Raw genomic sequence first — 26,718 nt, 5'->3', positions numbered from 1 at the left:
TGCCACCCCAAGTTCCTGATGTCAGTTTGCAGGGTGCTCTTGGGACTGTGTTCCTCGGGGACCTTCACGTCAGAGACTGCCCCGGAGGACCTGCGCTTACGGGGACACCCTGGGGACCTCCTTCCCCGGACCTGTCCTCAGGGACACTTACCCTCAGGGGTGTCCCAGGAGCTGAAATGCACCGGAGTAACCCTCCTCCGCAGGGGTACCCCAGAGAGCTGCTCTGCAGGGGACACACGCGGGGACCCTGTCCCCAGGGATGCTCCACGGACCGGCTGGGGAGAGCCTGCCATGTCACGGCTCCCCAAAGAACACGCGTTCCTGAAGACACCCGCGGGGGACCCCTCACCCCGGGGATGCCCTATCCACCGGGGATGCCCTCAGCCACCGGGGATACCGGCGCTCCGGTGGCAGGGTGGGATCGTGCGGCTCCGGGCGGGCGGAGGGGTCGCTGTTGCCGCCAGCACGGCCGCCCCCCGCCTCCCCCCACACTCCCTCCGCCGCCTTTTGTTCGCCGCCCGCGCTCGTCCCCGCCCGGCGGCGGCGGGCGGAGCCGGGGCCGGGGCCGGGCCGGGGCCGCAGCCGCAGCCGGGGCCGAGCCCAGCGCAGCGCAGCGGGAGATGGAGGCCGCGGCGGCAGAGCCGGCTCCCCCCGCGCCGCCGCCGCCGCCGCCGCTCCCCGAGAGGAAGAAGAAGCCGCAGCGGGCGCCGTCGCCCGCCCGCCCCAAGGAGGTGCCCGGCTGGTCGCTGGCCAAGAGCCGGCGCGGCGGCGGCGGGGGGCACCCGGGCGCGGCCCCGCGGCTGGCGGCGAGCGGCGCGCACCCGCACCCGCACCCGCGGCGGCCGGGCGGGGGCAAGGACGGGCGGCCCGACAAGCGGGGCCCGGCGGGGGCCCGGGCCGGCGGCAAGGGGCCGGCGGGGCGCGGGGCGGCGCGGCCGAAGGGCCGGCGGCACGCAGCCGAGACGGCGGCCCCCGGGGCGAGAAGGACCGCATCGGGACCCCGCTCGGTGCCCGGGCCCGGGCCGGGGTCCGGGCTGACCGACAGCAGCTCGGAGGTGTCGGACTGCAGCGCCTCGGAGGAGGCGAAGCTGCTGTCGCTGGAGCTGGGGCTGAGCGGCAGCGATGGCGAGTCCCCGGGCAGCGCCCCGCCGCCGCCGCCCTCGGCCGGAGAGGCGTCGCCGCTGCCCGAGGAGCCCTCGGCCGCCTCCATGGCCAGCAGCCGCCTGCAGCTCAGCACCTCGCTCGCCTTCTCCGACCTCACCGAGGAGCTGCTGGACGCTGGCACCGACGGGCTGCTCCGCGAGCTGGAGGACTTGCGCTCCGAGAACGACTATCTCAAGGTGGGCACGGCGTGGCATCCCTGTCACGGCTCGGTGTGGAGTGGCATCCCTGTCACGGTTCAGTGTGGCATGATATCCCTGGGCAGTAGTGGTACAGCATGGCATCCCAGGGCATGGGTCAGTCAGGGTCAGCATCCCTGGCTATAGCGCGGTTTAACGTCCCAGAGCTTTGCACGGCATCTGAGGGCATGGCTCAGCATGGTGCAGCATCCCTGGCATGGTGTGGAATCCCAGGGCAGGGGTCAGCATGGCTTAGCATCCCTGAGCACAATAGAGCATCCGTGGTCATCACAGCATGGCATCCCTGTGCACAGTGCAGCATGGCACAGCAGCCCTGGCCATGGCACAGCATGGCATGGCATGCCAAAGCATGGCTCAGCATGACACAGCATCCCTGGGAATGGCATGACGTGGCATGGCACTGCATCCCAAGGTGTAGCTCCATGTGGCACAGCATCCTTGGGTCCAGCCTGGTGCAGTTCAGCATCCCAGGGCATGGCTGAGCACGGGGCACAGCTCAGCTCAGCCTGGCCTGGCTCAGATGAGCAGCACAGCACAGCATGGCTGGGTGCAGGGCTTGGCATGGCTCAGCCCAGCGTGGCATCCCTGAACATGGCACAGCCAGAGGTGGCCTGGCATGCTGTGGCTGGGCTTGACTTGGCACAGCATAGCATGACTGCATGTCAGGTCTGGCTTGTCTAAACCTGGCATGGCCACGCTGAATTTAGGGCAGAGCTCAGCTTGGCACAGCGTGGCCCAGCTGGGCATGGTCCAGTGTGGTGTGGCATGCTGGGCACTGCTCAGCTCAACGATCCATGGCATGGCTTGGCACAGGGCAGCCTTTGGCACAACATGGGACGGGTTAGCCAGGTGTGACCCAGCCGGGCATGGCTTGCCCTGGCACGGCACATTGGGTGCAGCACAACCAAGCCTGGCATGGACCCAGCTTGGCATGGCAAGGCTTGGCACAGCCTGGGCTGGCTCAGCTCAGCTCAGCATGGTATGGATGTGCTCAGCCTGGTTGGGCATCCTGGGACACAGTATGGCATAACCTGACCCCGTGCAGCTGGGCATGGCCTGGCAGTTGGGCATGGCTCCCTGCTGCTCTTCCTGCCTGCTGCTACTGCCAGACCCTGGGGACATTTTCCAGCTCTCTTCTTCCCGCTGGTTCCTGTGCTCCCCGGGGCCTTTTTCCGGCTCTGGCTGGTTCATGGGGGCATGGCCGAGCCAGGGCAGATGTGCTGTGAGGGGACAGGGACACTGAGCCGTCCCACCTCTGGCACCAGCACCCACCAGGTGCCACGTCCTGGGGTGGCTGCAGGCAATTTCTGCCCTCTGCTCTCCTTCAGGGTGGAGCTGTGGCTGAGCTGCTTGGGCAATCAGCTGCTGGTGAGCTCAGGGCTGGGTACCAAGGCTCCCCAGCTGCTCTTTGGGTGCTGCAGGTTGGAAGTCAGGCCAGCTCTCTGCTGCTGCCCAAGTTTGTGAAAGTGTCAGGATTCCAGCCCCGAGGTGGGCATTGGGTGATGCGCTGGAAGATGCTCAGTCAGGCCCTTTGTCCATTAGCAAAGCCCCAGCTCACGGCTGGTGTCCCAACTCCTGCCAAAATTAGCAGCAACAGCTTAAGGGCTTTGATTTACTGGGAGCTGGAAAAATACAGATGAGGCCCCTGGGTTTCCAAGAACACGCGTGCGAGCGCTGCCATTCCTGCTTCCTCCATTTCCACATGATCTCCTTCCTGGCAAGCTGCAGGCCAGCAGGGTGTGAGTGATTTACCTGCCCTGAGGGGTGGCAGCTAAAATCCCCTGGCGAGGGACAGTGGGAGAGGGGAGAGCTGCTGGAGGCATGCACCAAGAATGGCCATGGGGATGCTGGTGGCATCATCCCTTCTTTGCCAGCACTTGTGTCTCCTCCCTGACATGTGCATCCTGCTTATATCCATGTTTCCGTGTTGTAGCTCGCTTCTCCTGACTCTGGAGCAGGAGGTGGCTGGGGTGGTACCCTGGCTCCAGCTGGGCAGAAGCCCAGAGCACACACCTCTTGTGCTCCAAAAAATGTTGGAAGATTTGCCTAGTTTCTCCAGCAAGGAGCAGAACACTGGGCCGGGCTGCAGCAGAGTGCTGGCTTGTGCCATCTGTGCTATAAAATTCAGTCATTTCAGGATTTAAAACAAAAATAAAGCCCTAACCCGAGGGATTGGCACTGCCCATCTTGCCATGCAGCTCTCCTCCACTCGGGTATGGATGAATCAGACTATCCCAGGTGACTTATTTCCTAGGACTCACCCAAAAAGCTGCAAATGAATATTTTTTTCATGTATTCATCAGCATCAGCTAAAGCCTAGTGCGTATTTAGAGCGAGATGAGGATTTTGGGGGTGGGAGGGCTTTGGTGACGTTCTGGCACGAGCCAGACGTGTGTGGTGCTACTACGCCCGTGTGATGCACGCTGGGTTTGGGAGCTTCCCAGCAGAGCTCCAGCAGTGCCAGCTCACGTCCCATCTTTCCTCAGCTGCCATAAGAAAACCGACTTGTTTAAGCACACCTCACCCATTTCTCTTTGCAACCCACATTTGTGCAAGGCTCTGTTTTCCTCCTCCCCCGACTCTGGGTGTACTGGGTGGGCTGGGATCTCCTCTTGCCCCTGCTCTCAGGGCTGTGCACCTGCTGTGACCCCCCTGAATGGGTTATTCCAAGCGTTTCCCCAAAAAGGGCTATTTTCACAGGCAGCTTGGCAGCCTGGTGAGGGAGGACGTGCCTTGGTGTCCTTGCCCCGTCGCGCTGTTGCTGAGCCATGCGATGGAGAGCAGCTCCCAGCCCTGCTCAGCAGGCTGGAAAATGTGAGATGTGATACGGCAGCAGCTGCAGAGGGACAGGCAGACAAAGAGTGGGCACGGGAGGGTTTGGAGCAAGGCGGGGGGCATGCCTGCAAAGCCTTTCTTCTCCTCTCCGAGGAAGGGGTTTAGGCAAGAGCCGTGCAATGCTGGGAGCACAGTGCTGCCTGCCCTTCCCTGCTGCCTGTCCCACTCCTGCTCCCTGCCCTGAGTCATCCCACATCCCTTGTGGGGCTCACATGCATTTCCCAGCTCGGTGGAGAAACATTTCCAGTGGCTGGGTGCCTTGTTTCCCCCGAGGTAGTCATGCCACCAACAAGGGCTCTGTGAGAGCATCCCACAGAGGTACAGGGGGCTGTGTCTGGGCAGCCTGGTTGGCACTGAATCCCTGCTCTGCTGCTGCCCAGATCCTGCCTGGCCACCGGGGCAGGGACCATGCCTGGGAGTCCCAGTAACCACCTACAGAGCTGGGGAACAGAGCTCCGTCAGGCAGCCACCCTGGAAGGGGTTTTGCAGCCTCTTGCCTTTTCAGATGCTGCACAACATGGGATGGGCTGCAGAGAGCTCCCAGCTGTTTGCTGGTAATTTATGGAGGCAGGTGTAAAGCTGAGAAATGTTGATTTTTCCCTCAGTCCCATTACCACGGGGGAGCTGCCATGCCAGCCAGGGGCAGGGATCAACACACAGGCGGCTGCACTGAGCTCCAGCGTGACATGGATGGCCGGTGTTTGCTGTCAGAGCTGGGCCAGAGGTGCTGTTAATGCACCCAGAGAAACCCGTGTGTGTGACATGGGTGTGCCTTGCCCATCCTTCCACCCATTGCACCCTGGCATAGGCTTGTGGTGCCCTGCATTTTCTGCGTTCCCCTTGCTAGCAGGGGACATGCCTGAGCACCCTGGGCAGTTTCCTTTAAAAACCCCCTCTGGTTTTTCTTTTTTTCCCTAGCAAATTCAGGCATAATTCCCTGTGCTGCCTGACGGGCGCTCAGAGTTAATTGAAAGCTGCTGCTTTTGTGCTGTAATCTCGGAGGAAGCCGGGCTTGTTGCTCTCCTGCACGGTAATCCCGTCTTTGCTCGGGGATCGCGGCGAGCCGCAGGCACAGCCCTGCCAGCGCAGCCCAGCTCCGCACAAAGGCGCCTCTGCCAAACACCCAGGCAGCTCCCAGCCTTCCTCCTCCTCTGCTGAGGATTGGGGGTGAAGCTGGAGGGTGTGCCCCCCAAAATGCTGCCCATCCCCCACGGGCAGGCTGCTGCTGCTTGGCTGTGCCCCAGAGCCTGGGGCTGCCAGGGTTGCCACAGCCAACGAGCCACAGCCAGCCGTGGCTGCGCTGCATGAGCCTGTTTTGTGTCCCTTGCTGTTTTCTGCTTCTTGGAGATAGCAGGTCCTGCTGGGTTGCACAGTGTGTGCCCCCTGCTCTGCTCAGAGCTTGCTGCATTCTTGCAGGTGCCAAAGTCAGCGTGTAACTCCCCTTGGGCAGGAGATCCCAGGGTTTAGTTTTGCTTCTGCAACCTGTAACGAGTCTGGTCTGCACTCTGAGGTGTGCTCTGCCATCTCCACTGGTCCCTCTCCTGCCCTCTCACTGCTCAGGGTCATCACCCTAAAGCTTAGCCCTTCCTCAAAGAGCTGATGTCCTTCAAGTGCATGTGTGGACACAGCTGTTGCCTCCTCCTGCTCTAAAAATGCATGGATTCTTTTTCCTGAACTGGAAACAGGCAGTTTGCATCCCACCTTTCCGCTTCTTAGTTTCCTTAATAATCTCCCCAGGGAGACACAGTGTCTCTGAGGTTTGTGTGGAGGAGGTTGAAGGTAGGTTGTCTCTTGAGCTCCTCTACTGAGCATAACCTGGCTCCTGCAGCCACGAAATGGGATGTTTGCTTCTGCACACAATCCCTGGGGCATTCAAATGAGTCTCTCTGGACTGCAGTTTCCCAGCGTTTTTTCTGAGACACATTTCTAGTGTAAAAACCCTGTGAAATCTTTGCTGCTACAGAGATGGGATGAGCAGCGTGCAGTGATGCTGAAGGACAAGCAGGGGAGCAGCCCAGGGGTGCTGGGAGGCTGTGACTCCACATAGGGATGAGCACCCTGTTGTTTACGGGGCAAGTGGCCCAGCAGGGCAGTCCCCAGGGGCATTTGTGTTGAAGTCATTTATCTCCTCCTCAGTGTTGCCCACCTGTCACCGTTTCACACTTCATTTAACATCACTTACAGTGCCCCTTGCTCAAAGCCACCCCTGAATTTGGGATGTTTCTGTGGGGTTCCTCCCCTCTCCTGGTTCTGCTCTCACCTCAATCCAAACAGATTTTTTGCTGGGTTGGGCATCAGCTCCAGAAAATGTGCAAAGCGTGAGGCCCTGTGGCCATCATGGACCCCTAAAGTTGTGAGGGGACCCCAGTGCACCCCATGTGCTGCCTTAGCAGATCAGCTCTGTCCTCCAAGCTCTCTTCCAATTTGCTGGCATTTTTCCACTCTCCAATCCTTATCCCTTTACTGTGGCTTAGCAGCACGGCTTGCCTCCGTGGGGCAAACTGGGGCAGGCTGTGCGCCTGCCAGGCTGCATCCACTCAGAGGATTTATCAGGTTGTGGGATGTGGGTGAATTCCTGCAGCTGGAGCAAAGACAGGCACTGCTTTCCCTGTCCCACTCCATGGCTGTACTTCCAGGCTTTGCCCAGGCTGGACACAGCCTCCCCCTAAAATAACGGTTGCTACAACCCAAAGCATAAACAAGCAGGAGCTCTTAGCAGGGCAAGCCCAGGCTTTCTTCCAGCAAATGCAAGATGTGGTTGGGTTTTTTCCAAGGTCCCTGCTCCCTGCCCTGCTCAGCTGCTGCCTGGGAAAGCCACATGGCAAGTGAGAGCTGGAATGGTCAGCACTGAAGGAGGATTGCAGTTGTATTCAAGCCACGATTCGTTGGTGGTGAAAGGAAGGCTGTTTTCCCCCACACGCTGCAGTGCGCCTGCTCACCTGCAGTCCGTAATGCTTTTTTTTTCCTATGAAATCTCCCAAGGAATAGATGCCATAAACTAGCTCTCCAAGCTGGTTTGGTTTATTGGGGTTTTGCTGATGCCCCCAGGGCTGTGGCCCTGCCAGGGTGGGAGGTGGCAGTGCTGGTGGGGGGTTCCCATCGAGTTTGTCACCCTATGGTGCATCCCAGCCCTTGCAGGAACATGTGGTTCATCCCACATGTTTCCACACCTGAGGGGCTTCCACACCTGACATGTCCAGGAGGTTTTCTCAAACATGTCTGCAGTGATGCCCATTCACAGGACAGTCTCTGGCTGTCCCTGGAACAGCCAGTGTCCCCAGGACCCCTGTGCTCATCCCAAAGCCTCGGGGCTGTTTCTGAGACAGAACAGAAGCAGATCTGTTCTCAAGACCCCCTGTGGAGAAGCAGAGCAGCAGAGGGTGACAGGGCCCTGGTGGCCATGGTGCCCACCGGGCTCCAGCAGCCCAGGCGAGCAGATAATCTGGGATTGTCTAATTGAGGTTCCTTCTTTGTTACAAAGTGCTTAAAGCCAACAGTGAGCGACTGTGACTTGTCCCTGCAGCTGCCGGCCCTTTCCCCAGGCTTGGCTTCTCTCGGGGAGTTCTTGCAGCTGGGGCTTTGTCAGGCTGGGTGAGTGTGGCAGCCACTGCCAGCGCCTGGCAGAGCCAGCACAGAGCTGCCATCTCGGGCTCTAGGTCACTGTCACAGCAGTGAGGGGACAGTCCCCTGTCCCTTCTGCCCAGGGTGAATCAGGGCTGAGCATCCTCAATGCCTGTGCCAGATCCTTTTGTTCCCTGACCATGCCATGGTGCAGAGCGGCAGTGTGAGCCACTCACTTCTCAAGAGGCAGTTGCATTTGGCAGTGTCAGGAGGTCTTCAGTGGCAGGGGTTTTGGCAGGAAAGCAGATGCCTGATCCTTTCCCAGGAGGGATCCCTGGTCCCACTGGCTCTGGTCGAGGAGAACAGCCTGTGTCGTGGGTGGAGCATTTGCCTGGGGGATTTGGGTTGACACTCTGTTCATGGTGATGTGGACAGAGCTTGGTCAGTCCCCAGGGACAAGAGGGGACAGTCTTTGAGCATCTCCAGTGACCATAGTCCTGTTCTGGATGAGGAGATGGCACTGGGGACCTCACAGTAGTCGTGTGCCACAGCCCTGGAGGAGGCTCTGGGTCAGTGTTGGTGCCAGCAGGATGTCACCCTTGGCCCTGCTGTGACAGTGATGCAATTGCTCTGTGCCAGAGGCTCTGCTGTGCTGGAGGAGGTCACTGGGAGAGCTGATGAGACTGGGAAGAGGTGGAACAGAGGACCCAGCCCAAGGACTGCTGCTTGGTGGCAAAACAAGGGGCAACCTCTGGTCCCCAGCACTAGTGGCATCTGGTTCATGTCCCCACATTGCCTCCCCTAACAGCTGTCCTCGCCTGCCATCTCCTCCTTCCCTCGCCTGCCTCCCTGACACATCTTTTCCAAAGATAACCTAATTTTTCTCCCCGCGGCTGCTGCCTGAGCTGCTCCTGCAGCTCCTCTCCCTCCCCCACCTTCCTCTTTCTTTTACCACAAATACTCTCAGGCGCTTTTGTTGGCTGTTCCCCCTCACATGACTGGCTCGCTCCTGGGTGATGGCATCCAGCTGGCTCTGAGCCTTTTCCTGCAAGGATTGAGCTTGGCCCAAGGGGTTGAAAACCTGTGAAAATGGCTCATGGGATGGATGGATGGATGGATGGATGGATGGATGGATGGATGGATGGGGGACGGATGGATGGATGGATGGATGGATGGATGGATGAGGGATGGATGGATGAGGGATGGATGGATGGATGGATGGATGAGGGATGGAGGGAGGGAGGGATGGATGGATGAGGGATGGATGGATGGATGGATGGATGGGTGGATGAGGGATGGATGGATGGATGGGGGATGGATGGATGGATGGATGGGTGGATGGATGAGGGATGGATGGATGGATGGATGGATGGATGGATGAGGGATGGATGGATGGATGGATGGATGGATGATGGATGGGTGGATGAGGGATGGATGAGGGATGGATGGATGAGGATGGATGGAGAGCCTTGGTGGTGGGAAGGTGTCGCAGAGGAAAAGAGGGCAGAGCAAGCTGCAGGGTCTAACCCAACATCTCCCCGCAGGATGAGATTGAGGAGCTGCGTGCCGAGATGCTGGAGATGCGGGATGTCTACATGGAGGAGGACGTGTACCAGCTGCAGGAGCTGCGGCAGCAGCTGGACCAGGCCAGCAAGACCTGCCGCATCCTGCAGTACCGGCTGCGCAAGGCCGAGCGCCGCAGCCTGCGCGTGGCACAGACCGGCCAGGTGGACGGCGAGCTCATCCACAGCCTCGAGCAGGATGTCAAGGTCAGCCTGGGAGGGCATCTCCCCACCCAGACAGCCCCCAGAGCCCCCACAGGGGTTTTGATGAGCTGTGGGCATGGAGGTGGCAGGGGACGTCGGGGCGCAGGGAGCTCTGTGAGGATGTGCAGTTTGTGGTGATGTGCAGTTCTGTTGGAGGCATTATAATTCCCTGCTAGCTGTGTTGGTGTGGGAAGTGGGGAGGAGTGCTTTCAGCTCACAGGTGGTCTGAGGCCGTCCTGGTGGTGGAGAGGACCAGCACTGCCTGAGAATGTGCCATATGTGAGGCTCATCCTGTGCAGGCTGGAGCCCAGCCCAGCCCTGTCCCCTGGGGTTGAGCTCCCTTATCCTGCTCCTGTGGGGTTGTGATGGGGCCACCGCGGCACGATGGAGCATCACGAGTGTGCAGGGAGGGAGTATGGGGACCAGGACCCTGCAGGCTGGGGAGCTGCTTCTCTCGGCCATCGGGAAAACCTTGCAGAGCCCCAGGCAGCGTGGCACGTGGGGCTGGGGAGGGACAAGAGGATTTCTGCAGGGTGACGTTGCTTCGCCCTCGAGGAGCCTGGTGAGTGTTTGCTGAGGGCTCTCACCAACGAGACTGCTGCCAGGAGGGGTGCGGTGGCAGTCAGAGACGGCTCGGGATGGATGTGCAACAGCTTGAGGACTAACTTTGTTTTTTGAGCAGAAAAGAGCTGGTCCCAGAGCCAAGACATGCCACAAGCGTGGGGCTGTGAACCTGCCTCGCTGCCCATCCCTGCTGGGGCCCCAATCCCCTCCCCAAACCACCCATCAGCTCCCCCCAGCTTGAGTGGCTGCTGCCAGAAACAGCCCCTCCAGCTTCTCCCTTTCTGGGAAAGAAAGCACAGCCCATCCTCGGGGGAACAGGAGCCCAACCCCACGGCCTGAGATCCTGCAGCAGGGCTTGCTGCTGCCTCCACAGTGCTGATATCCCAGGCTGTGCAGGAGACCATTGGCATTTGGAACAATTTTTGCTGTCCTGCAAATGCAGGAGGGAATGTTTTGTGTTATTAAGCTCCCTTTATGCTGGGGACTGCTCCTGTGCAGGGATCTGGAGAGGGGGAGCTCTGGGGTGGATGTAGGCATCCTTCACCCTGGGGCAGCTGCTGGTTTTTCTGTAATGTGATGCAGCAGCTCGCCTTTCTCCTGGCCAGCACAGCTGCTGCCTGCAGCGACAGGCTGCCTGCTCTGCTGCTGCCTACCAGCTCTTCCAGCCTTCTGGGGGCTTCTCCAGCTTCATGGTATGGGAAAAAGGTGATTAATATCTCCCAGCACCATGCTAGGGCTGGGGAAGGCAGGATTTGGCCAGGGGATGGGGACACAGGGTAGCCTTGCAGCTGGTGAAGGAACAAGAGCAGTCACAGCACACAATTAAGGGACAGACACAAGGGCCAGGGGGTCACCTCCCACATAGTGTCTCCCAGAGGGTCTCAGTAACTGCCTGGTGATCTCCACATGAGGACTGTGGGTGCCCAGGAGCTGTAGTCTCAGCCCCCTGCACATTGTGCCTATTCTGATGAGGGCCCTGTTGTGTCCCCAGGTGGCCAAGGATGTCTCTGTGCGGCTCCACAATGAGCTGGAGGTGGTGGAGAAGAAGAGGATCAGGCTGGAGGAGGAGAACGAGGAGCTGCGCCAGCGGCTCATCGAGACCGAGCTGGCCAAGCAGGTGGTGCAGAACGAGATGGACAAGCTCCGAGAGGTGAGTGGGACACGGGACGGGGACTGGGAGGCGTCCCCAAGGCTCTGCTCATAGCAGGTGGTTTGGCCCTGGATCGTGGGATCCCCAGCCCTGCCTGAGTCACTGAAACCCAAACCGTGCTACAGATGCTTGTGAAACCCGAGCAGCGCCTGCCCTGCATGCTCCATCCCACCCTGCGGGCACAGGCTGGCTCTGCCCCATCCAGGGGGGGCTACGGGATTTCCCCACTGCTCTGGGGGCACTTTATATGTCCCTGGCCACTTGCTCAGCCCAGCCCCCTGGACCATGCCCAATTCCATCTGGGCAAAGCTCTGAATGATGTGTGGGGTCCCTGTCCCTGGCAGAGTGCCTGGTGCTGGCTGTATCCTGACCACATCCTGCAGGTTCAAACTGGGCTGAGATGTCCCAGCAGTGTCCCAGTGGTGCTGTGGAGCTGGGTGGGTGCACAATCTCCTCTGTGTTCTGGGCAGCCAGGAATGTACCCATATGCACAGGTCCAGGGCACTCCATGCCATGCTCTGTTTGGGACCAGCTTCTGGCCAGGATCTGTGTCAACCTCGGTGGCAGGAAAGGCATCCCGGTGACAGCATGGACTTGAGATCCACTGCAGCCCTTGTAACCCACTTCCCTACTGCCCGGGATGCCTTTGGTCCCCGGGGAGCCTCGGGATGCATCTCTGGCTGAGCCATCAGGCCAGTGTGGGGGAGGAGACACAGCCAAGGGAAGGCTCTCACTTCCCCCACTGTGCTTCCTGCACAGGCAGCTCCAGATCTCTGGGGCCATCCCTGCTTAAAGCCGAGCCCAGCTCCTGGGAAGCTGCAGATCCAGCTGTACCCATCCCCTCTCAGCCATGCCCGTGCTGGTGACTCTCAGCAGCATCCCCCACACGGGTGTCCGGCACAGCCCTGCTAACAGCCGTGAAATGGGTTTCCCTGCAGCCCGGAGCAGAGCGCGGGCTGAATAACAAACGGCAGCAGCGGGAGCTGGGCTGGAGCTCTCCCGCACTCGGAAAGCAGGCAGGGAAATGGTTCTGTGGTCAGCGTGGGGAGCTGCGAGAGGCAGGCACTGCCTTGCCCTGGCTGAAGGGCTGGGGTGGGATACTGGCCCCTCCTGTGGCTGCCTGAGCCCTGGGGACACTGCTGGCTGGCACAGGCTCAGAGATGGTCCCCAAGCTCAGCATGGCACATCCCCAGGCTAGCAAGGGCATTGGGGTTACTCACTGATTGCAGAGTGCTAATTAGGCAAACATTAGACAAAGTGAGCTAAAAGCCCTCCTCCTCCCTGCTGCTGCAGGGCACAGAGCCTGGCAGAGCTTGTTAGCAGACAGAGCCAGGGACTGTGCAGGGCTGCACTCACCCCTCGGGGCTGATTATTCCTCCCTTCCAAGAGGTTTCTCCCCTAATTGGATAATTGTCTGGGGATCATTCCCGAAGGCACAGGCATTTTCCCCTCTTCTGTCTCCTAAAGGGGTCGGAAAAAGTGGGATCAATCTGGGTACCCCATGCCAAGCCTGCCACACCAGGCCTGGCTGTGACAGGACCCTCAGGCATGGCCACCCCAAGGCTGCTCCCAGGGTGGAGCAGTGACAGCCACATCTGCCCCAGGGCGCTGTGCCCGGGGCTGTCTGGGGCTGCTGCTGCCCTTTGCCAGCTGCAGGCCCCAGCACGGTGGGGATGAGGGATGTGATGGGGAGGCTCTGCAGCTCCAGCAGCTCCAGGGATGGTTGTGGCCTTAATAGGAAAGCCTGGAGCCCTGCACCTTGGCACAGGCAGCAGCTTACATTTCACAGCTGCTTTCTCTGGCTGCTGGGCCTCAGCACCAGCTCGGAAAGAGGTCCAGGGCAGCTGCAGGGATCAGCCAGCACTCATGGGAGGCTATGTGGATGTTCTTGAGGGTCTTGCCCCAGCTCCCTTCCCCAGATAACTGGCTCTGCTCTGTCCACCTGCATTTTAACCGTACTTTTGGTCTGCCTTATTGCTCTGTCTGCCTTCCCCACCTCCCAGCTGTCGTCACTAGCCTGGACATTGTCCCTTGTGTCCCCTTGTGACCTTGACAGCAGAGTCAGCATCATGCTGAGGGACCAGCACATGTCCCTTGCTTGGAGAAAAGGCGATGGGGAATGTCATCATGTGCTGCTCCCACATTGGAATGTCGTGAGAGCTGTCTCTTGGCCTGGGGGCTGGATTCCCTGCTCCATCCAGCCCTGACAGGGACAGTGACTCAGCCTCTCCACTCTCCATGGCTCATTTCCTGCTCACTCCTGCTTTTTCACTGCTCGTTTGCCTGCAGGGGGAATTTCTGGCCAAACCTCATGATGTGATGTTTGCCAGTCCAGCTCCCTCAAAGCAAAGGGCCTCCCTCAGCCCACCGGGGCTCGTGTGTTTTTCTGGGGTCCATGAGCATCTGGGAATGTCAGCACCACTGTCCATCCACACGGAATCTGTCTGTCTGTCACTGCTGGGGTGCAGGGCCATCACTGTGGATCATAACTCTCTCTTCTTCCTGCAGAACTCCCTGAAGAAGCGGGGGTCTCGCTCCTTGGGCAAGACTGAGAAGAAGCCTTCAGTGCAGGTATCAGCACCTGAGTACCCAGGGCACGCCACAGTGACCCACCAACACCCCAGGTCACGGTGCCAGCTGGAGACTGAGCCCAGACCAGGAGTAAATCCGGGCATGGCAGCGCCATCCCCTCCTTGCAGGGCTTTGCAGAGCTTTCCTGCCCTCAGAACCCCTGCATAAGGGAGGGATTGATGTGCTGGGCCATCCTCTTTGTCCTCAACCGCTCCCTTGTCTCATTTATCAATGGAGCAGCAGCGGCTTTAACCCTTTCCCTGTGTAAGGAGCTGAAGGAGTTTGGCTTTTACATTGCAAAGCTGCTTCTGCTCTTGTGGCTCTGGCAGCCCATGTCCCTCCTGCCAGTGCCAGCAGCTGTGTTTGAGGGTGTTCTGGGAGCTTCTCGGGGTCTGGGGGAGCGGAGGGTCCCTGTGAGGATGGCTGGAGGCCACATCACTCCTGCCCTCCCAGGCTGCTGGGGCAGCACAGGGAAGGGGATTTGCCAGTGGCAGCAGGATTTCAGCTGTCACTTGCTGTTGAGCTGAGCTGCTGTGACTCGCTAATGCTGTTACCAGGCTCAGAGAGGCAGAGCTGCTGTTGCAGGGATAGAAAGGCAAGAGGAAAAATCCTCTTTCAAAGGCAAAAGACCTGAAGGGTTTATTTTGGGGAACAGATCTGCTTCCCCAAAGCTAGGACACAGAGGCAGACTGTGTAAAGACACTCCTGACATGCTGCTGAATGTCTCCTGGCAGGAACCCTGGGCAGCCCAAGGGGTTTGGGTGAGCTGTGTCCTTGGCAGCCTGTGTCCTGTGCAGCCACAGGACAGAGACCCCCCCAGGCCCTCAAAGACTTTCCCTTTCAGTCTTTATTTATCACGTCCCTTTAACTCCATTCTTAAGAATCCTTTCTGGCCAGCTGATGGTCCCAGCATCCTTCCCCTCATCTCCCCAGAGAGCACTTACAACCAGGTCTGCCCTGAGTTGATGGAGAGGGCTCCTCCATCACCCCCTTCCTGAGGCTGAAGCCCCTCATCTGTCTCCTCCTGGGGCAGGAAACAACCCCAAGCCCCTCTGCTTCCCCATGGAGCTAAGACCCTTCAGCTTGGGGTCAGGTGGCCCCAGGTCTGTGCTGGGACCAATGCTCCAGGAACTCTGGGCTTCCCCGGGTGCAGAGGCCCCTGGATGTGGCCCCCATCAGCTGCCCATCCCTGCTCAGCTGTGGCTGGTGGCCCTGTGGGCACAGATGCTGTGACTCATCTGTGGCTTCCTGGGCCCCTTTCCTGCCCGGCTGTGCTGGGTGAGCATCAGCACTCCCAAAACTGGAGCTGGGGGGGGACAGACTGAACACTGAGGTCTGCCCAGACCCCAGGAGCACTCCAGGTGGTCTTGGGGACATGTGTGTGTCTCTTTGCTGATGCCAAGGCATAAAGGGACACACTGGGTTGCTGCTTTTTTTTTTTTTCCCTTGGAAAAACAGGAACTGAGGTCATGTCTGCCCTGCCTGCACCAGCCCTCCCCTAATCTCCTCACCTAATTAGGGGGGCACAGCTTTAATGCGCCTTAGTGAGGTCGTGTCCTGGTGCACAAGCATGCAGGGTGGTTCCCGTGGTCACTGCAGGACATTTAGGGAATAAAATGGCACCCCAAACTCATGGAAACTCCCTTTCCATCACCCCTGGCCTTGTTATGAGCAGTCCAGGAAGTCTGCAGAGTAAATACTGCTGTGGGGTTTGGGGTGAGCATGGGTGGGGCTGGGGGTCCAGAGCACCCAAAGAAGGGGACAGCTTGTTTTTTCCAGCAAGGAAAGGGGAAAGGGGGTGAGTTCAGCCAGGCAGAGGGCTACCAGGGCCAGCAGCCACCCAGCCAAAGGGCTTGGCCACCTCCAGCACTGCCCAGCTCCAGTGGGTGCAGTGAGGTGAGGGTCACAGCCCAGCAGGTCCCCTCCTGGCAGTGACCACGCCGGAGCTCGGAGCACTCCAGTGACCCCAGGGCACAGGAAGCTGCGAGCTGGACGTCAGGAAATCCTGGTCCTCCATCCAAAAAGCTCCCAGAGCAGAGAAACGGTCTGTCTGGGCAAACAGCCAAGAGCCTAACTGCTAAATAAAACAAGAACACATGGAGAAACGGTCCTGAGAAGCAGAGGGGCTTGGGAAGGGACTAGGGAGCTGATGCTGAGGCTTTGCCTGGGTTTTCAGTGCCCTGGCAAGGTGGTGGCAGCAAGGCTGGGGGTTGGGACTTCGAGAGGTTTTCAGCTGCTTCTCTGCCCTGTGATGGGATTGGGGGGCTGAGCGAGAGGAGCAGAGCCCTGACGAGGGCATTTCAGTGCCAGTTTTGGGGAGGAATCCTTAATAACCCTGTGGAATCTTGAGAGCTTTCTCTTCCTCTCTGCCCTGTTGTGGATCAGGCTGGACTTGGTGGTGTGTGTCCTTGGGGCAAGACCCCAAGGTCACCTCATTCATCCCATCTCCAGGCTCACCCTGAAAGTCTCCAGGGTGGATCTCAAAGCTTTTCCTCCTCCAGGAGCAGAGCCAGCGGCTTCCCTGGGATGACTGGCGTGGGAGGGTGGCATGTCCCCAGGGCTCTCTGGGAATCTCCGTGGCCCCTGGGAGCATCTTTCTAATACCCACCCCGTCTGCGTCCCCAGGAGGACAGCGCAGACCTGAAGTGCCAGCTGCATTTTGCCAAGGAGGAGTCAGCCCTGATGTGCAAGAAGCTGACCAAGCTGGCCAAGGAGAACGACGGCATGAAGGAGGAGCTGCTGAAGTACAGGTCCCTGTACGGGGACCTCGACAGCTCCCTCTCCGTGGAGGAGCTGGCTGACTCTCCCCATTCCCGGGAGGCCGAGCTGAAGGTCCACCTCAAGCTGGTGGAGGAGGAAGCCAACATCCTGAGCCGGAGGATAGTGGAGCTGGAGGTGGAAAACCGCGGGCTGCGGGCGGAGATGGACGACATGAAGGGCCAGGGAGACAGGGAGCTGCCGGGGCAGGACACACGGTTCCTGGTGGGCGTCTCGAGCTGCGGGGACACGGGGGACACGGTGGCGGAGCTGCGCCGGCACCTGCAGTTCGTGGAGGAGGAGGCCGAGCTGCTGAGGCGCTCGCTGCTGGAGCTGGAGGACCAGAACAAGCTGCTCCTGAACGAGCTGACCAAGTACAAGTCGGACCACGAGCTGGACGTGACGCTGTCGGAGGACAGCTGCTCGGTGGTCAGCGAGCCCTCGCAGGAGGAGCTGGCCACGGCCAAGGTGCAGATCAGCGAGCTCAGTGGCAAGGTGAAGAAGCTGCAGTATGAGAACAGGGTGCTGCTCTCCAACCTGCAGCGCTGCGACCTGGCCTCCTGCCAGACCACCCGGCCCATGCTGGAGACCGACGCCGAGGCCGGCGACTCGGCACAGTGCGTCCCCACCTCCGGCTGGAGGGACAGCGTGGGCGGCAGCGAGGCCGACGGGCAGGACAGGGGGCTGGGCAGTGGGAAGGTGCCTGATGGCCCTGCCAAACTGCTCAAGCCCAAGGACCTGGAGACCTTGCTGGGCATCCGGGACCAGGCGACGCTGGTCAGTAAAGCGATCGATGTCTTGATTTCGGATGCCAATGGGTTCACCTCGGGGCTGAAGGCTTGCTTGGACAACGAGTGTGCAGGGGTGCTGCTGGGCGAGGCAGTGGGCAGCGGTGGCGACAGCCCCAGCGATGCCAAGCTGATGAACGTGCTGCTGATGCGGCTGGGCGTGCTCCAGCAGGACCTGGGCTGCTTCGTGAGGAAGGTGGACCACCTCACCGGTGGCTTCAAGGAGCACACGGACTCGTTCCCCTTCTCCAGCCCCAGCAGCCACGACGTCACCAAAGAGCATGCCTCTGACTTCCAGGTACAGCTTCTTCCCACATCCCTCACAGCAGCTGCCGCTTTATTTGCCACCACATTTCCTCCTGCTTTAACGGAGCAAACCCTGATCCCCAGTGTAACCTCCCTCCTGCCTCTCCAGAGCAAAATCCAAACTAACACCTCACTGCATGCCAGTGGCACCGGGGACAAGGTAGGACTCTGCTCCAACAGAGTGTGCCCAGGGCAGGAGGCAGTGGACATCCCGGCACAGGCTGGTTGTGCCAAGGCTGCCCTGCCCATGGCTGGGGACTCTCAGGTGCAATCCCACCTTAGCAGGGGCTGATGTTTTGGCTGCTCTCCCTGGCTTAGCCCAGCACTGTATTTCAGAAGCTCTTTGCTTGTTGGAGACGAGCTGGGTGGGAGGGGAGCAGCCTGCAGCTTCCGAAAGCAGCCCAAATTGCGGGGACCACACTTGCAGGAATCCTCTATCCCCAGAGGCACCCAGGCAGAGTAATTTGGAGAGCAAAGGCTTCAGGGCAAATCTGCATCCAAGGGAGAACACCTTTGGAGCAGTGCAGAGCAGCTCATGCCCTGCAGTCCTGCTGTTCTCAGGGGTCCCAGCTCGTGCTGGGGGCCAGGGGTGTCAGTGGTGGTTGGGGCTGCAGGCACAAGTCCCTTTCTGGAGCACACTCACTTGTTCAGAGTCCTATTGTTCTGCATGTGGTCCCCCCAGCCCGAGGTCCCAGTCTCCCCCAGTCACTGCATGGCACCGTAACTGGTGTTTGCACATTTTTTCCCTCTTTCTCTCTTTTTTCCCCTTTTCCCCAAACAATCCAGGCCACGTGTCTCCTCATCCTGTGTTTCCTTTTGGTTTCCGCATTGTCTCCCGCCATGGTGATGAAGCTCCTTCTCCTCCTCATCCTTTTTGTTGTCTTGTAGTTCTTTACTGTTTCGGAGACCCATTGTTTTGTTTTCTGGTTTTTTTTTTCTTCCCGCTCTTTTGGTTTGTTCTCATTAACTTGCCCACGCATGCAGCAGCCTGATTTTAGGGACGCCGACCCTTTCCGCATCCCCCACACCAAGGACACGGACCCCGCCCATCCCAGGAGCTACAAAACCTGCCGGGCTGAGGAGAACGATTCCTACGCCACCGAGGTACGACACAGGCAGGGAGCCATGTCCCCTTGGCCAGCGGGGTTGGGGACAGAGCTGTGGGACAGGGTTTTGAGAGCTGGGGACAAGGGAAGCTGCAGAGCCTGGTCAGGGAGGGACACAAGGAAGTGCAGGCCAGCTTTCCATCCCCTTCTGGGGCTGTTACAGATGAAGGAGCTGCAGCTGGTGCTGTCAGAGGCCAACGAGAGCCTGCGGGGGCTGCAGGAGCAGCTCTCACAGGAGAGGCAGCTGAGGAAGGATGAGGTGGACAACTTCTCACAGAAAATCTGCCAGGTGAGTAGGTAACAGCCTCTGCCCCTCAGAGACAGCTGTCCTCAACCTATGGAGGTGCCACCTCCAGCCCCAGCCCTATGACCCACATGAGGACCTGGGTGTCACCTGGGAGCACACACAGCTTGTCCCATTTTCAAGGCTGAGCACACTCCTCCTTGCACATGGAGCTGTACAGGGCTTCCCCCATGCTCCTGCTGTCCCCAGCATGATCCCAGGGTGGTGCAGCTCCCCTGGATGGGGATTTGGGGCTGGCACCAGGCTCAGCCCAGACCCTGGGGAGGAAGCATCACATGGCTGCCACCAATGCCTGTCCTGAAGCCACTCATGTCTCCACAGCTGAAGGAGGACCACCAGAAAGCACTGCTGCGGCGGGAGTTTGAGCTGCAAAGCCTGAACCTGCAGAGGCGGCTGGAGCAGAAGTTCTGGAGCCAGGAAAAGAACCTGCTGGTGCAAGAGTCACAGCAATTCAGGCAGAGCTTCCTCCTGCTCTTCATGAAGCTCAAGTGGTTCCTCAAGCGCTGGCGCCAGGGCAAGGTGGTGCACAGTGAGGGCGAGGACTTTTTGGAGGTACAGTGGGCTGCCATGGAGGGGAGACCCCACTGTTAGGTGTGTCCCTCATGCGTGTTTGCCCTGCCCAGGTCTGTTTGGGTGTCCCTCATCCCTGGCCAGGGGCTGTGGGTCCCCATATCACCCCAGCCATGGTGTCACCCACAGGTGAACAGCATGAAGGAGCTGTACCTGCTGCTGGAAGAGGAAGAGCTAGCCCCACAGCAACAGGCAGACAACAAGATGTGTGCCGGGGACGCCTGGACCCCCAGCACGGTGAGCAGGGTCCCCACAAGCCCAGGGGGTGGATCAGGGTAGGATCAGCCCCTGCTGTGGCTGTGTGGCATGGGGTGCATGCCTGGGTGGGGATGCTCCTCCCCAGCACCTCACCCCTGAGGATGGTCCCCTGCCCTGGTGGCTTCCCCTGTCCCTCACCTTTGCAGCAGCCTGCAGGGCTGGGATGCAGACAGGGCAGCTCCCACTGAGTCCCACCCTGTTGGGTCCCTTCCTGCTGCCTGTGTTCACCCCTGTTCTCCTGCAGCCCAACGAGTGCATCAAGACTCTGGCAGACATGAAGGTGACCCTGAAGGAGCTGTGCACGGAGCTGCGGGAGGAGCGGCGCGGTGCCAGCGAGCTGCAGCAGCAGTTCACCAAGGCCAAGGCTGCCTGGGAGATGGAGCGTGCCGAGCTCAAGTGCCACATCGCCCAGGTGGGAGCCCTGGGCACCCTGTGGGCTGGCAGAGCTCCCCCATGCCTGCTGGGGGGCTGGGGGCCTGCCTGTGCCCTGTGCCAAGCACTGGGCTGGGAGCAGGGTGGCACTGTGGGAATCTTAATTAGCAGCCACTCAGGCAGGAGAGTTTCCATGGCAACTGGGCTGGCATGGAAATCTGACTGTGGAGCAGCAAAGGATGCTCTTTATTCCTCTGTCTGGGGAGGGTGGGATGGGACAGGGGCTCAGCATCCCTCCTGAGGACAGGCAGCTGAGAGCAGCATCAGAGCCCACCTCTCCCCCACCCCAAGTCACAGAGCAGGATCCCTGCAGATGCTGCAAAAGGGATGCACAGCTGCAGAGAAGGCAGGAGGTGGAAGGAGGGCAGCCTGGGCACTGGGGGAAGCTCCTGCCTGTAGGATGAGTCCCACCAGTCCCTCAGCCCTGCCCTCTCAGTGCTGAGAGGTTTCCACTCACGCTGTGCTGGCAGCAGCCCATGGCTGTACATCAGCTCTGCTCCTCAGCCCAGGTGCCAGCACTTTGCAGGCAGGGTTTCTCCTGGCAGAGCATGAGTCCCCAAATCCCATATCTCCTCCTCAAAAGTGAGCAGAGCAGCCATGGTGGCAGCACCCCAGTGGTGGGCATCCCTGGGGGCCGCTCAGGCAGCACTGCAGGTGATGGTGCCCCTCTCCAGGAGCCATGTCCTGCAGGCAGGAGCACAGCCATGCAGGCAGGACATTCAGCCTGTGTCCTGCTGGGTGACCATCTGCTGGGCCAGCTGGCATGATGTGGCTGCAAGCCAGGGCTGGCCATGGCTTGGCTGTGCCATGGGCAAGCCATGTTGTGTGTGTCACGTTCTTGGGGACATGCTTATCGCCCAGCCTGGCAGCATGGGACTGGTCTGGCAAGCGGGATGCCCGCAGCCCTGCCCATTTGCTGGAGATGTCCAGCACCACACTGGAGCCTTGGGTCCCTCACAGCCACCACCATGTCCCCACAGCTGGAGTCAAAGGCAGGCAAAGGGATCGCAGAGCGTGCGCTGCCGGACTGGAAGGTGGCACTGAAGAGGGAGCGTGAGGAGCACCAACACCTCCTGGCCGAGTCCTACAGCGCTGTCATGGACCTCACCAAGCAGCTGCAGATCAGCGAGAAGAACTGGAACCAGGAGAAGGTGGAGCTGCTGGCTCGCTTCAAGGAGGAGCAGCAGCAGGCGGAGCAGCAAGTGAAGGACCTGCAGAACAAACTCAACCAGGTATGGTGTCCCCCATCCTGCACATGTCCTCCAGCCTCTGCTGCTTGCCCCGAGAATGTTTCATGCTTTTGCTTGCCCAGAGAGGCTCATGTTGCACCTGTTGAGTGACCAATACATTCTTCAGTTGCAGAAAGGATCCAATCCATGGACATTGAAGCACTCTGAAATGGAGAAGCACGGCAGCAACTGGAAGGAGGTGGGTAAGAGAGGGTGGAGTGCTCTCAGGACGTTCTTAGGGATCAGGTCTCTGCTAAGATGGGAAGATGTGTGAACCCAAATTAACATCCCTTTAAACAGCAAATGAGGCTGCAAGGGAGAGCAGCAGGAGAATGAGAGCGTGAAGGGCATGGCTGAACCCCAAGAGCTTCTGTGGGGTTATAAAAAGCTGATTTTAAATAGATGTGATTGCAGCAAGCCCCACGCAGTCCTGGGACTGCTGTGCTTCAGAGTGTGGGGAAGCTGGTGGTGCTGGAGGGGAGCAGGATGCAGCCCCTGAGCTCCAGCCCATCTCTGTGCTCTGGTCCTGTGCTTGCTGACCCCGGAGCTTTCTCCTAGGCCCTCAATGAGAAAATCACAGACAAGGAGACAATCTCTGAAGCAGAAGCCAAGGGAACCAACCTCAAAAGGTGAGTATGCTGGTGCCTCCATAGTCCCTGAAACATAGAGGGGCCCCCTAGGCTTGACATCCCTGAGACTTACAGGGGAGATGCAACCCTGTTCCAGGGTAGTCCTGGAAGCAAAGGCCGCCCTGTGAGGATCAGGACTGGGTGCCTAGGAAGGTCCCATTGGGGTGGGAGCAGAGTGGCTCAGCTGTCCCCCAACCCCCTTCCCTGCTCCCTTTTGATCCTTATCCTCTCTCCTCCCACAGGACCAAGTCTGTTTCCTCCATGTCAGAGTTTGAAAGCTTGCTCGACTGTTCTCCCTACCTCTCTGGAAAGACCGTGCCAGGGCTGGGTGACCATGCCCGGTGCAAAAAGGCATCCTCATCCACCCAGATGCTGCCCAACGGGATCCGGGACAGCGCCAGCCTTCCTCCCTCAAACTGTACATATGTGAATATCGAACAACCTGCCCCTGACAGTCTGGCCAAGGAGAAGCTGGGCATCTCCTCCTGGGACTACTCACGGGCAAGCAGCCTCTCCGGGCACGACCCAGCTCAGAAACAAATCCAGAGGAGCTACACGGCGCCCGACAAGACAGGGATCCGTATCTACTACAGCCCGCCAGTGGTGCGGCGGCTGGAGGCGCCTCTGGTGCACAACAAGGAGGGCAAGATCATGATTGAGCCCGGATTCTTGTTCACCATGGCCAAGCCGAAGGAGCCAGAGGAGTCGGCCAGCGCCGAGGGCACCTACAGCCAGTGGCTGTGCAACTTCTCCAAGCAGCAGCAGGAACTGCTGGACAGTGGCGCGGGGGAGAGCTCAGTGCCGCCGGTGCCGCGCTTCCCCCCCTCACTGCATGACCTGGAGATCTCCGGCAACATGAGCGACGACATGAAGGAGATCACCAACTGCGTGCGCCAGGCCATCCGCTCCAGCTCGCTCGAGAGGAAGGTGAAAAGCACCTCTAGCCAGACAGTGGGGCTGGCCCACGTGGGCACACAGACCATCCAGACGGTGAGCGTGGGCCTCCAGACCGACCTGCCCCGCGGCGCTGGCATGCATGGCAAGAGCTGGTCCCCGCGCAGCTCCTCCCTCGTGTCCGTGCGCAGCAAGCAGATCTCCTCCTCCCTGGATAAGGTCCACTCCAGGATCGAGCGGCCATGTTGCTCCCCAAAATACGGCTCTCCAAAGCTCCAGAGGAGGTCTTCCTCCAAGCTGGATGCCTCCAAGGACAGGAGCCTGTGGAACTTGCACCAGAGCAAGCAGAACGGCTCTGCCTGGGCCCGCTCCACCACCACCCGCGACAGCCCCGTCCTCAGCAACATCAACGATGGCCTGTCCAGCCTGTTCAGCGTGGTGGAGCACGCGGGCAGCACCGAGTCCATCTGGAAGCCGGGCTGCCCTGAGAGCAGCCGGGCCAAGCCTGAAGCACCCAAGTATGGCCTCGTGCAGGAGTTCTTCAGGAACGTCTGCGGGCGGGCGCAGAGCCCCACTGCCCCCCAGGACAAGAAGGAGGCCACTGGGGAGGAGAGCAAGAGAGCTGAGCACCCCAGCCCCACCACCCACCACCCAGCCGAAAACATCTCCCGTGTCTTGAACAAGAAGGTCCTCAAGCAGGGCAGCTGCGAGGACTCCAAGCCCTCGTCCCCTGGCCAGGGCAGTAAGGACGCGGCCCTGCGGGACCCCGACCTCATCTCGGCTATAGCCAGCGAGGTAACGAGGCACAGAGCCCCCCGGGGTGTCCCGCCGTGGCGGGGGACAGGGTGCCTGACCCCTCTAACTCCGCTGTGCCCTGTCTATCTTTGCAGGACACGGCGTGTGACTGCAGCTCCCAGTCCCTCACCTCCTGCTTTGCCCGGCCATCCCGCTCCGCGGTCCGCCACTCCCCCTCCAAGTGCAAACTGCACCCCGCGGACCCCCCCAGGGCGGAGGAGAAGCCGGGGGCCTCGAGTGAGTGAGGACGGGGGGCCGGGGGACGCAGCGCGCCTGCCATCCACTGTCCTGCCGGAAGAGCGCCCGCGCTGAGCCCGCGGGGCCCCTCTCGGAGGCGGCGCGGGCTCATCTGTCTCCTAAACGTCCCCTCGGCCCCGGGGACGCTTATGAAGCAGATGTGGAGCCGGAGGCTGCCGGTAGCCCCGGAGTGCGGGGACGCCCTGGCAGGGTGGCTGCATCACCTCCTGCCTGCGCAGAGACCCGCTGCCGGCACCGGGGGTCCTGGCCGGTGCCACCGCGCCAGCAATGTCAGCCGAGACCCCGCCGGGCCGAGGGCTCGCGGGCGCTGAGAAAGGGAGAGCAGCCAGCGGAGGCTGCTGGTGTCGACAGGGAGGGCTGGGCCGCTGTAGGGCAGCGCTGGCCGAGGGGTGATGCTGCACCCGCCCGCGGATGGAGGTGCTGGCTGCGGCTGCTGCCCGCCCTGCCTGGGCTCCAGCGCCCGGCCGGCATGCCGCGGGCCGATTGCCGCGCGGTTGCATCAGCCGCGGGCAGCGTGTGCTTCCCTGGCAGGAAGGAGGCGGGAGGCTCCCTGTGGTCACCCGGGCTGGGCTGGCTGGGGCCCTTCTTGGCCACCCTGCTACGCTTGGGGTGCTGCTTTGGCCCTCGGCTGCTGGGAGGGGTCCAGGTGGTCTCCAGGCTCCTCCAGCTGCAGAGCTGGGATCGCTGGGTGCACAGCATGGGGAGAGGTGGCCTGTGCCTCTGTGTGTGTGTGTGCACATCCCCTGCTCCCAAGGGGCTGTGGTGCCCCTGCCTTGCACCCACCTCCCTGCTTGAGGCCACTTGTAGTTATTTCTTCTCCAAGTGCTGAATATACTTATTTCTCTTTTTTTTTTTTTCTTTTTTTTTTTTTTTTTTTTTTTTTTTTGTTTCCCTCCACTTTTGGCTCTGCCCAACTCCGGACAGCCTGCAATGTAAAACCAAGTGCATTTTAAAAATACCGAAATGAGCTACATTGGAGAGTCACCAATTGGATTAAGAGATTGTGGTTTGGGAGGCTGCAGCGTGGCCCATGGTCTGTGCCACACATCCCTCTGTCACCACCAGAAAAAGCCTTACCCAGGGAGGGAGGGGGCAGCAGCCACAGCCCCCACAGCACTGCAGAGCTCCTAGGGCTGGGGCACTGCGACCCAGTCCCACACAGAGCAGCCTTGGTGCCTCTGTGCAGCTCCAGGAGAGAACGGAGATTTCTGAGGCAGCTGCCTGACCTATTTTCGAGCCGCCTGCCAGGGGCCAGACAGGGATTCACCCAGATGGAGCTGCCTGCAGGTGCCTGGGTCTCAGCGCATTGCTCTGGGGCTGTGTGCCTTGTTCTGGGGGCTCTGTACAGGGCTCCAAGGGCTCTGCATTGCTCCAGGGGTTCCACACACTGCTCTGAGGGCTCTGCATTGCTCTGGAGCTCTGTACAGTGCACCAGGGGCTCCGTACGCTGTTCCAAGGGCTCTGTGCGTTGCTCCAGGAGCTCTGTACACCACTCCAAGGGCTCTGTGCATTGCTCTGGAGCTCTGTACGCTGCTTCCAGGGCCTCTGCACATTGTCATCTCGCAGTTCCTCTTAAGAACTGCTGGTGCTGCCGAGGCTGCTGCCCTCTCCTGTCCGGCTGCTCGCTGCCCGCAGCAGCTGCTGCATCACTGCCACGTCGCAGCCTCCGTCAGCATCTCCGCGACAGCCGCTCACTGCCTGTGTCCCCGGACACACCAGCATCAGCCAGGGCCCAGCAGGCCCAGTACCGATGGCCTTTTGCTCCTGCAGCACCCGGCCAGCCCCTGGGGGACCCTCATCACCCGGGTGGGGGACTCAGGGCAGGTGCTGCCCACCCTCACCAGCAGCCAGGGCCAGGCTGTGTCCCTGCCTGCCACGGAGGACTTGGGCCCAGCACTGCCACGGGCAATCTCCTGCTGTACATAGATATTTTCGGGGTGGTTTTTAGCATTTTCATGGATAATAGGGGTTTTGGTTTGGTTTGGTTTGGTTTTTTTAAAAGACTCTCTACTTTTTGGAATGTGGTTTCTCATTTTTAAAACTGCCTTTTAATTATTTGTAATATTGGTCAGTTCTGTCTTACTCTGTAAATAGTGGTGCTGGGCATTTCCCAGGGGGGCTGAGATGAGGCTGGCAAGGAATTTGTGGGGAAAATTTGCTTGAGGTGTAGAGGTGGCTGATCTACTCCAGCCCCTCCATGGATTCTGCCCTTGTCCATATGCCAGTGCCCAGCCTGGGGTGAAACCTGAGGTGTTTTGGGTAAAGCCACGCTTGCCCCTGCCCTGTCCTCCCGCTTCTCTCACCAGCCCATGCCAAGGTCGCATGAAGGGCACCTCCTGCCCTGATGACAGGCTCTCTGCCACCCCATCCTGCACCCCTGTGTCATGCCTGCTTGTTGTGTGATGAATAAAGGCCCTGCAGCCCCTCACCCCCACCCTTGGTGCTGTCTTCCCGTGCTGTGGTGGGGGGGCCGTGCTGCCTGTCCTGTCTGGGGCAGTGCTGCTGCAGAGGGAGGTGTGGGGTGACATGATCCTGTGTCTCTGTTCCTGCCATCCTGCCTGCTGCCACACATGGTGTCCCATGC

General features: G+C 60.1%; 1 protein-coding gene across 2 annotated transcripts; it reads left to right on the top strand.

The window, feature by feature from the left end:
- Window positions 1-547: 547 nt before the first annotated feature.
- Window positions 548-26,393, top strand: MTCL2 (microtubule crosslinking factor 2). Of its 2 annotated transcripts, none has more exons than XM_068207488.1 (16): window positions 548-1,340; window positions 9,302-9,526; window positions 11,079-11,237; window positions 13,746-13,808; window positions 16,434-17,651; window positions 18,647-18,763; window positions 18,929-19,054; window positions 19,391-19,621; window positions 19,769-19,876; window positions 20,142-20,309; window positions 21,310-21,561; window positions 21,686-21,757; window positions 22,117-22,187; window positions 22,430-23,876; window positions 23,972-24,113; window positions 25,059-26,393. In XM_068207488.1, the coding sequence occupies exons 1-16, from the start codon at window positions 621-623 to the stop codon at window positions 25,085-25,087; spliced, it is 5,148 nt and encodes a 1,715-aa protein (XP_068063589.1). In that variant the 5' UTR covers window positions 548-620; the 3' UTR covers window positions 25,088-26,393. The 2 variants fall into 2 exon arrangements, with proteins under 2 accessions (XP_068063589.1, XP_068063588.1); XM_068207487.1 differs by having other exon boundaries at window positions 549-1,340; window positions 18,644-18,763.
- The last annotated feature ends 325 nt before the right edge of the window (window positions 26,394-26,718 follow it).

This window comes from Anomalospiza imberbis, chromosome 17 (genome assembly GCF_031753505.1).
Source record: "Anomalospiza imberbis isolate Cuckoo-Finch-1a 21T00152 chromosome 17, ASM3175350v1, whole genome shotgun sequence".
Lineage (NCBI taxonomy): Eukaryota > Metazoa > Chordata > Aves > Passeriformes > Viduidae > Anomalospiza > Anomalospiza imberbis.
Note: the sequence above shows the minus strand (reverse complement) of the source record. Positions and strands in the feature narration are given on the sequence as shown.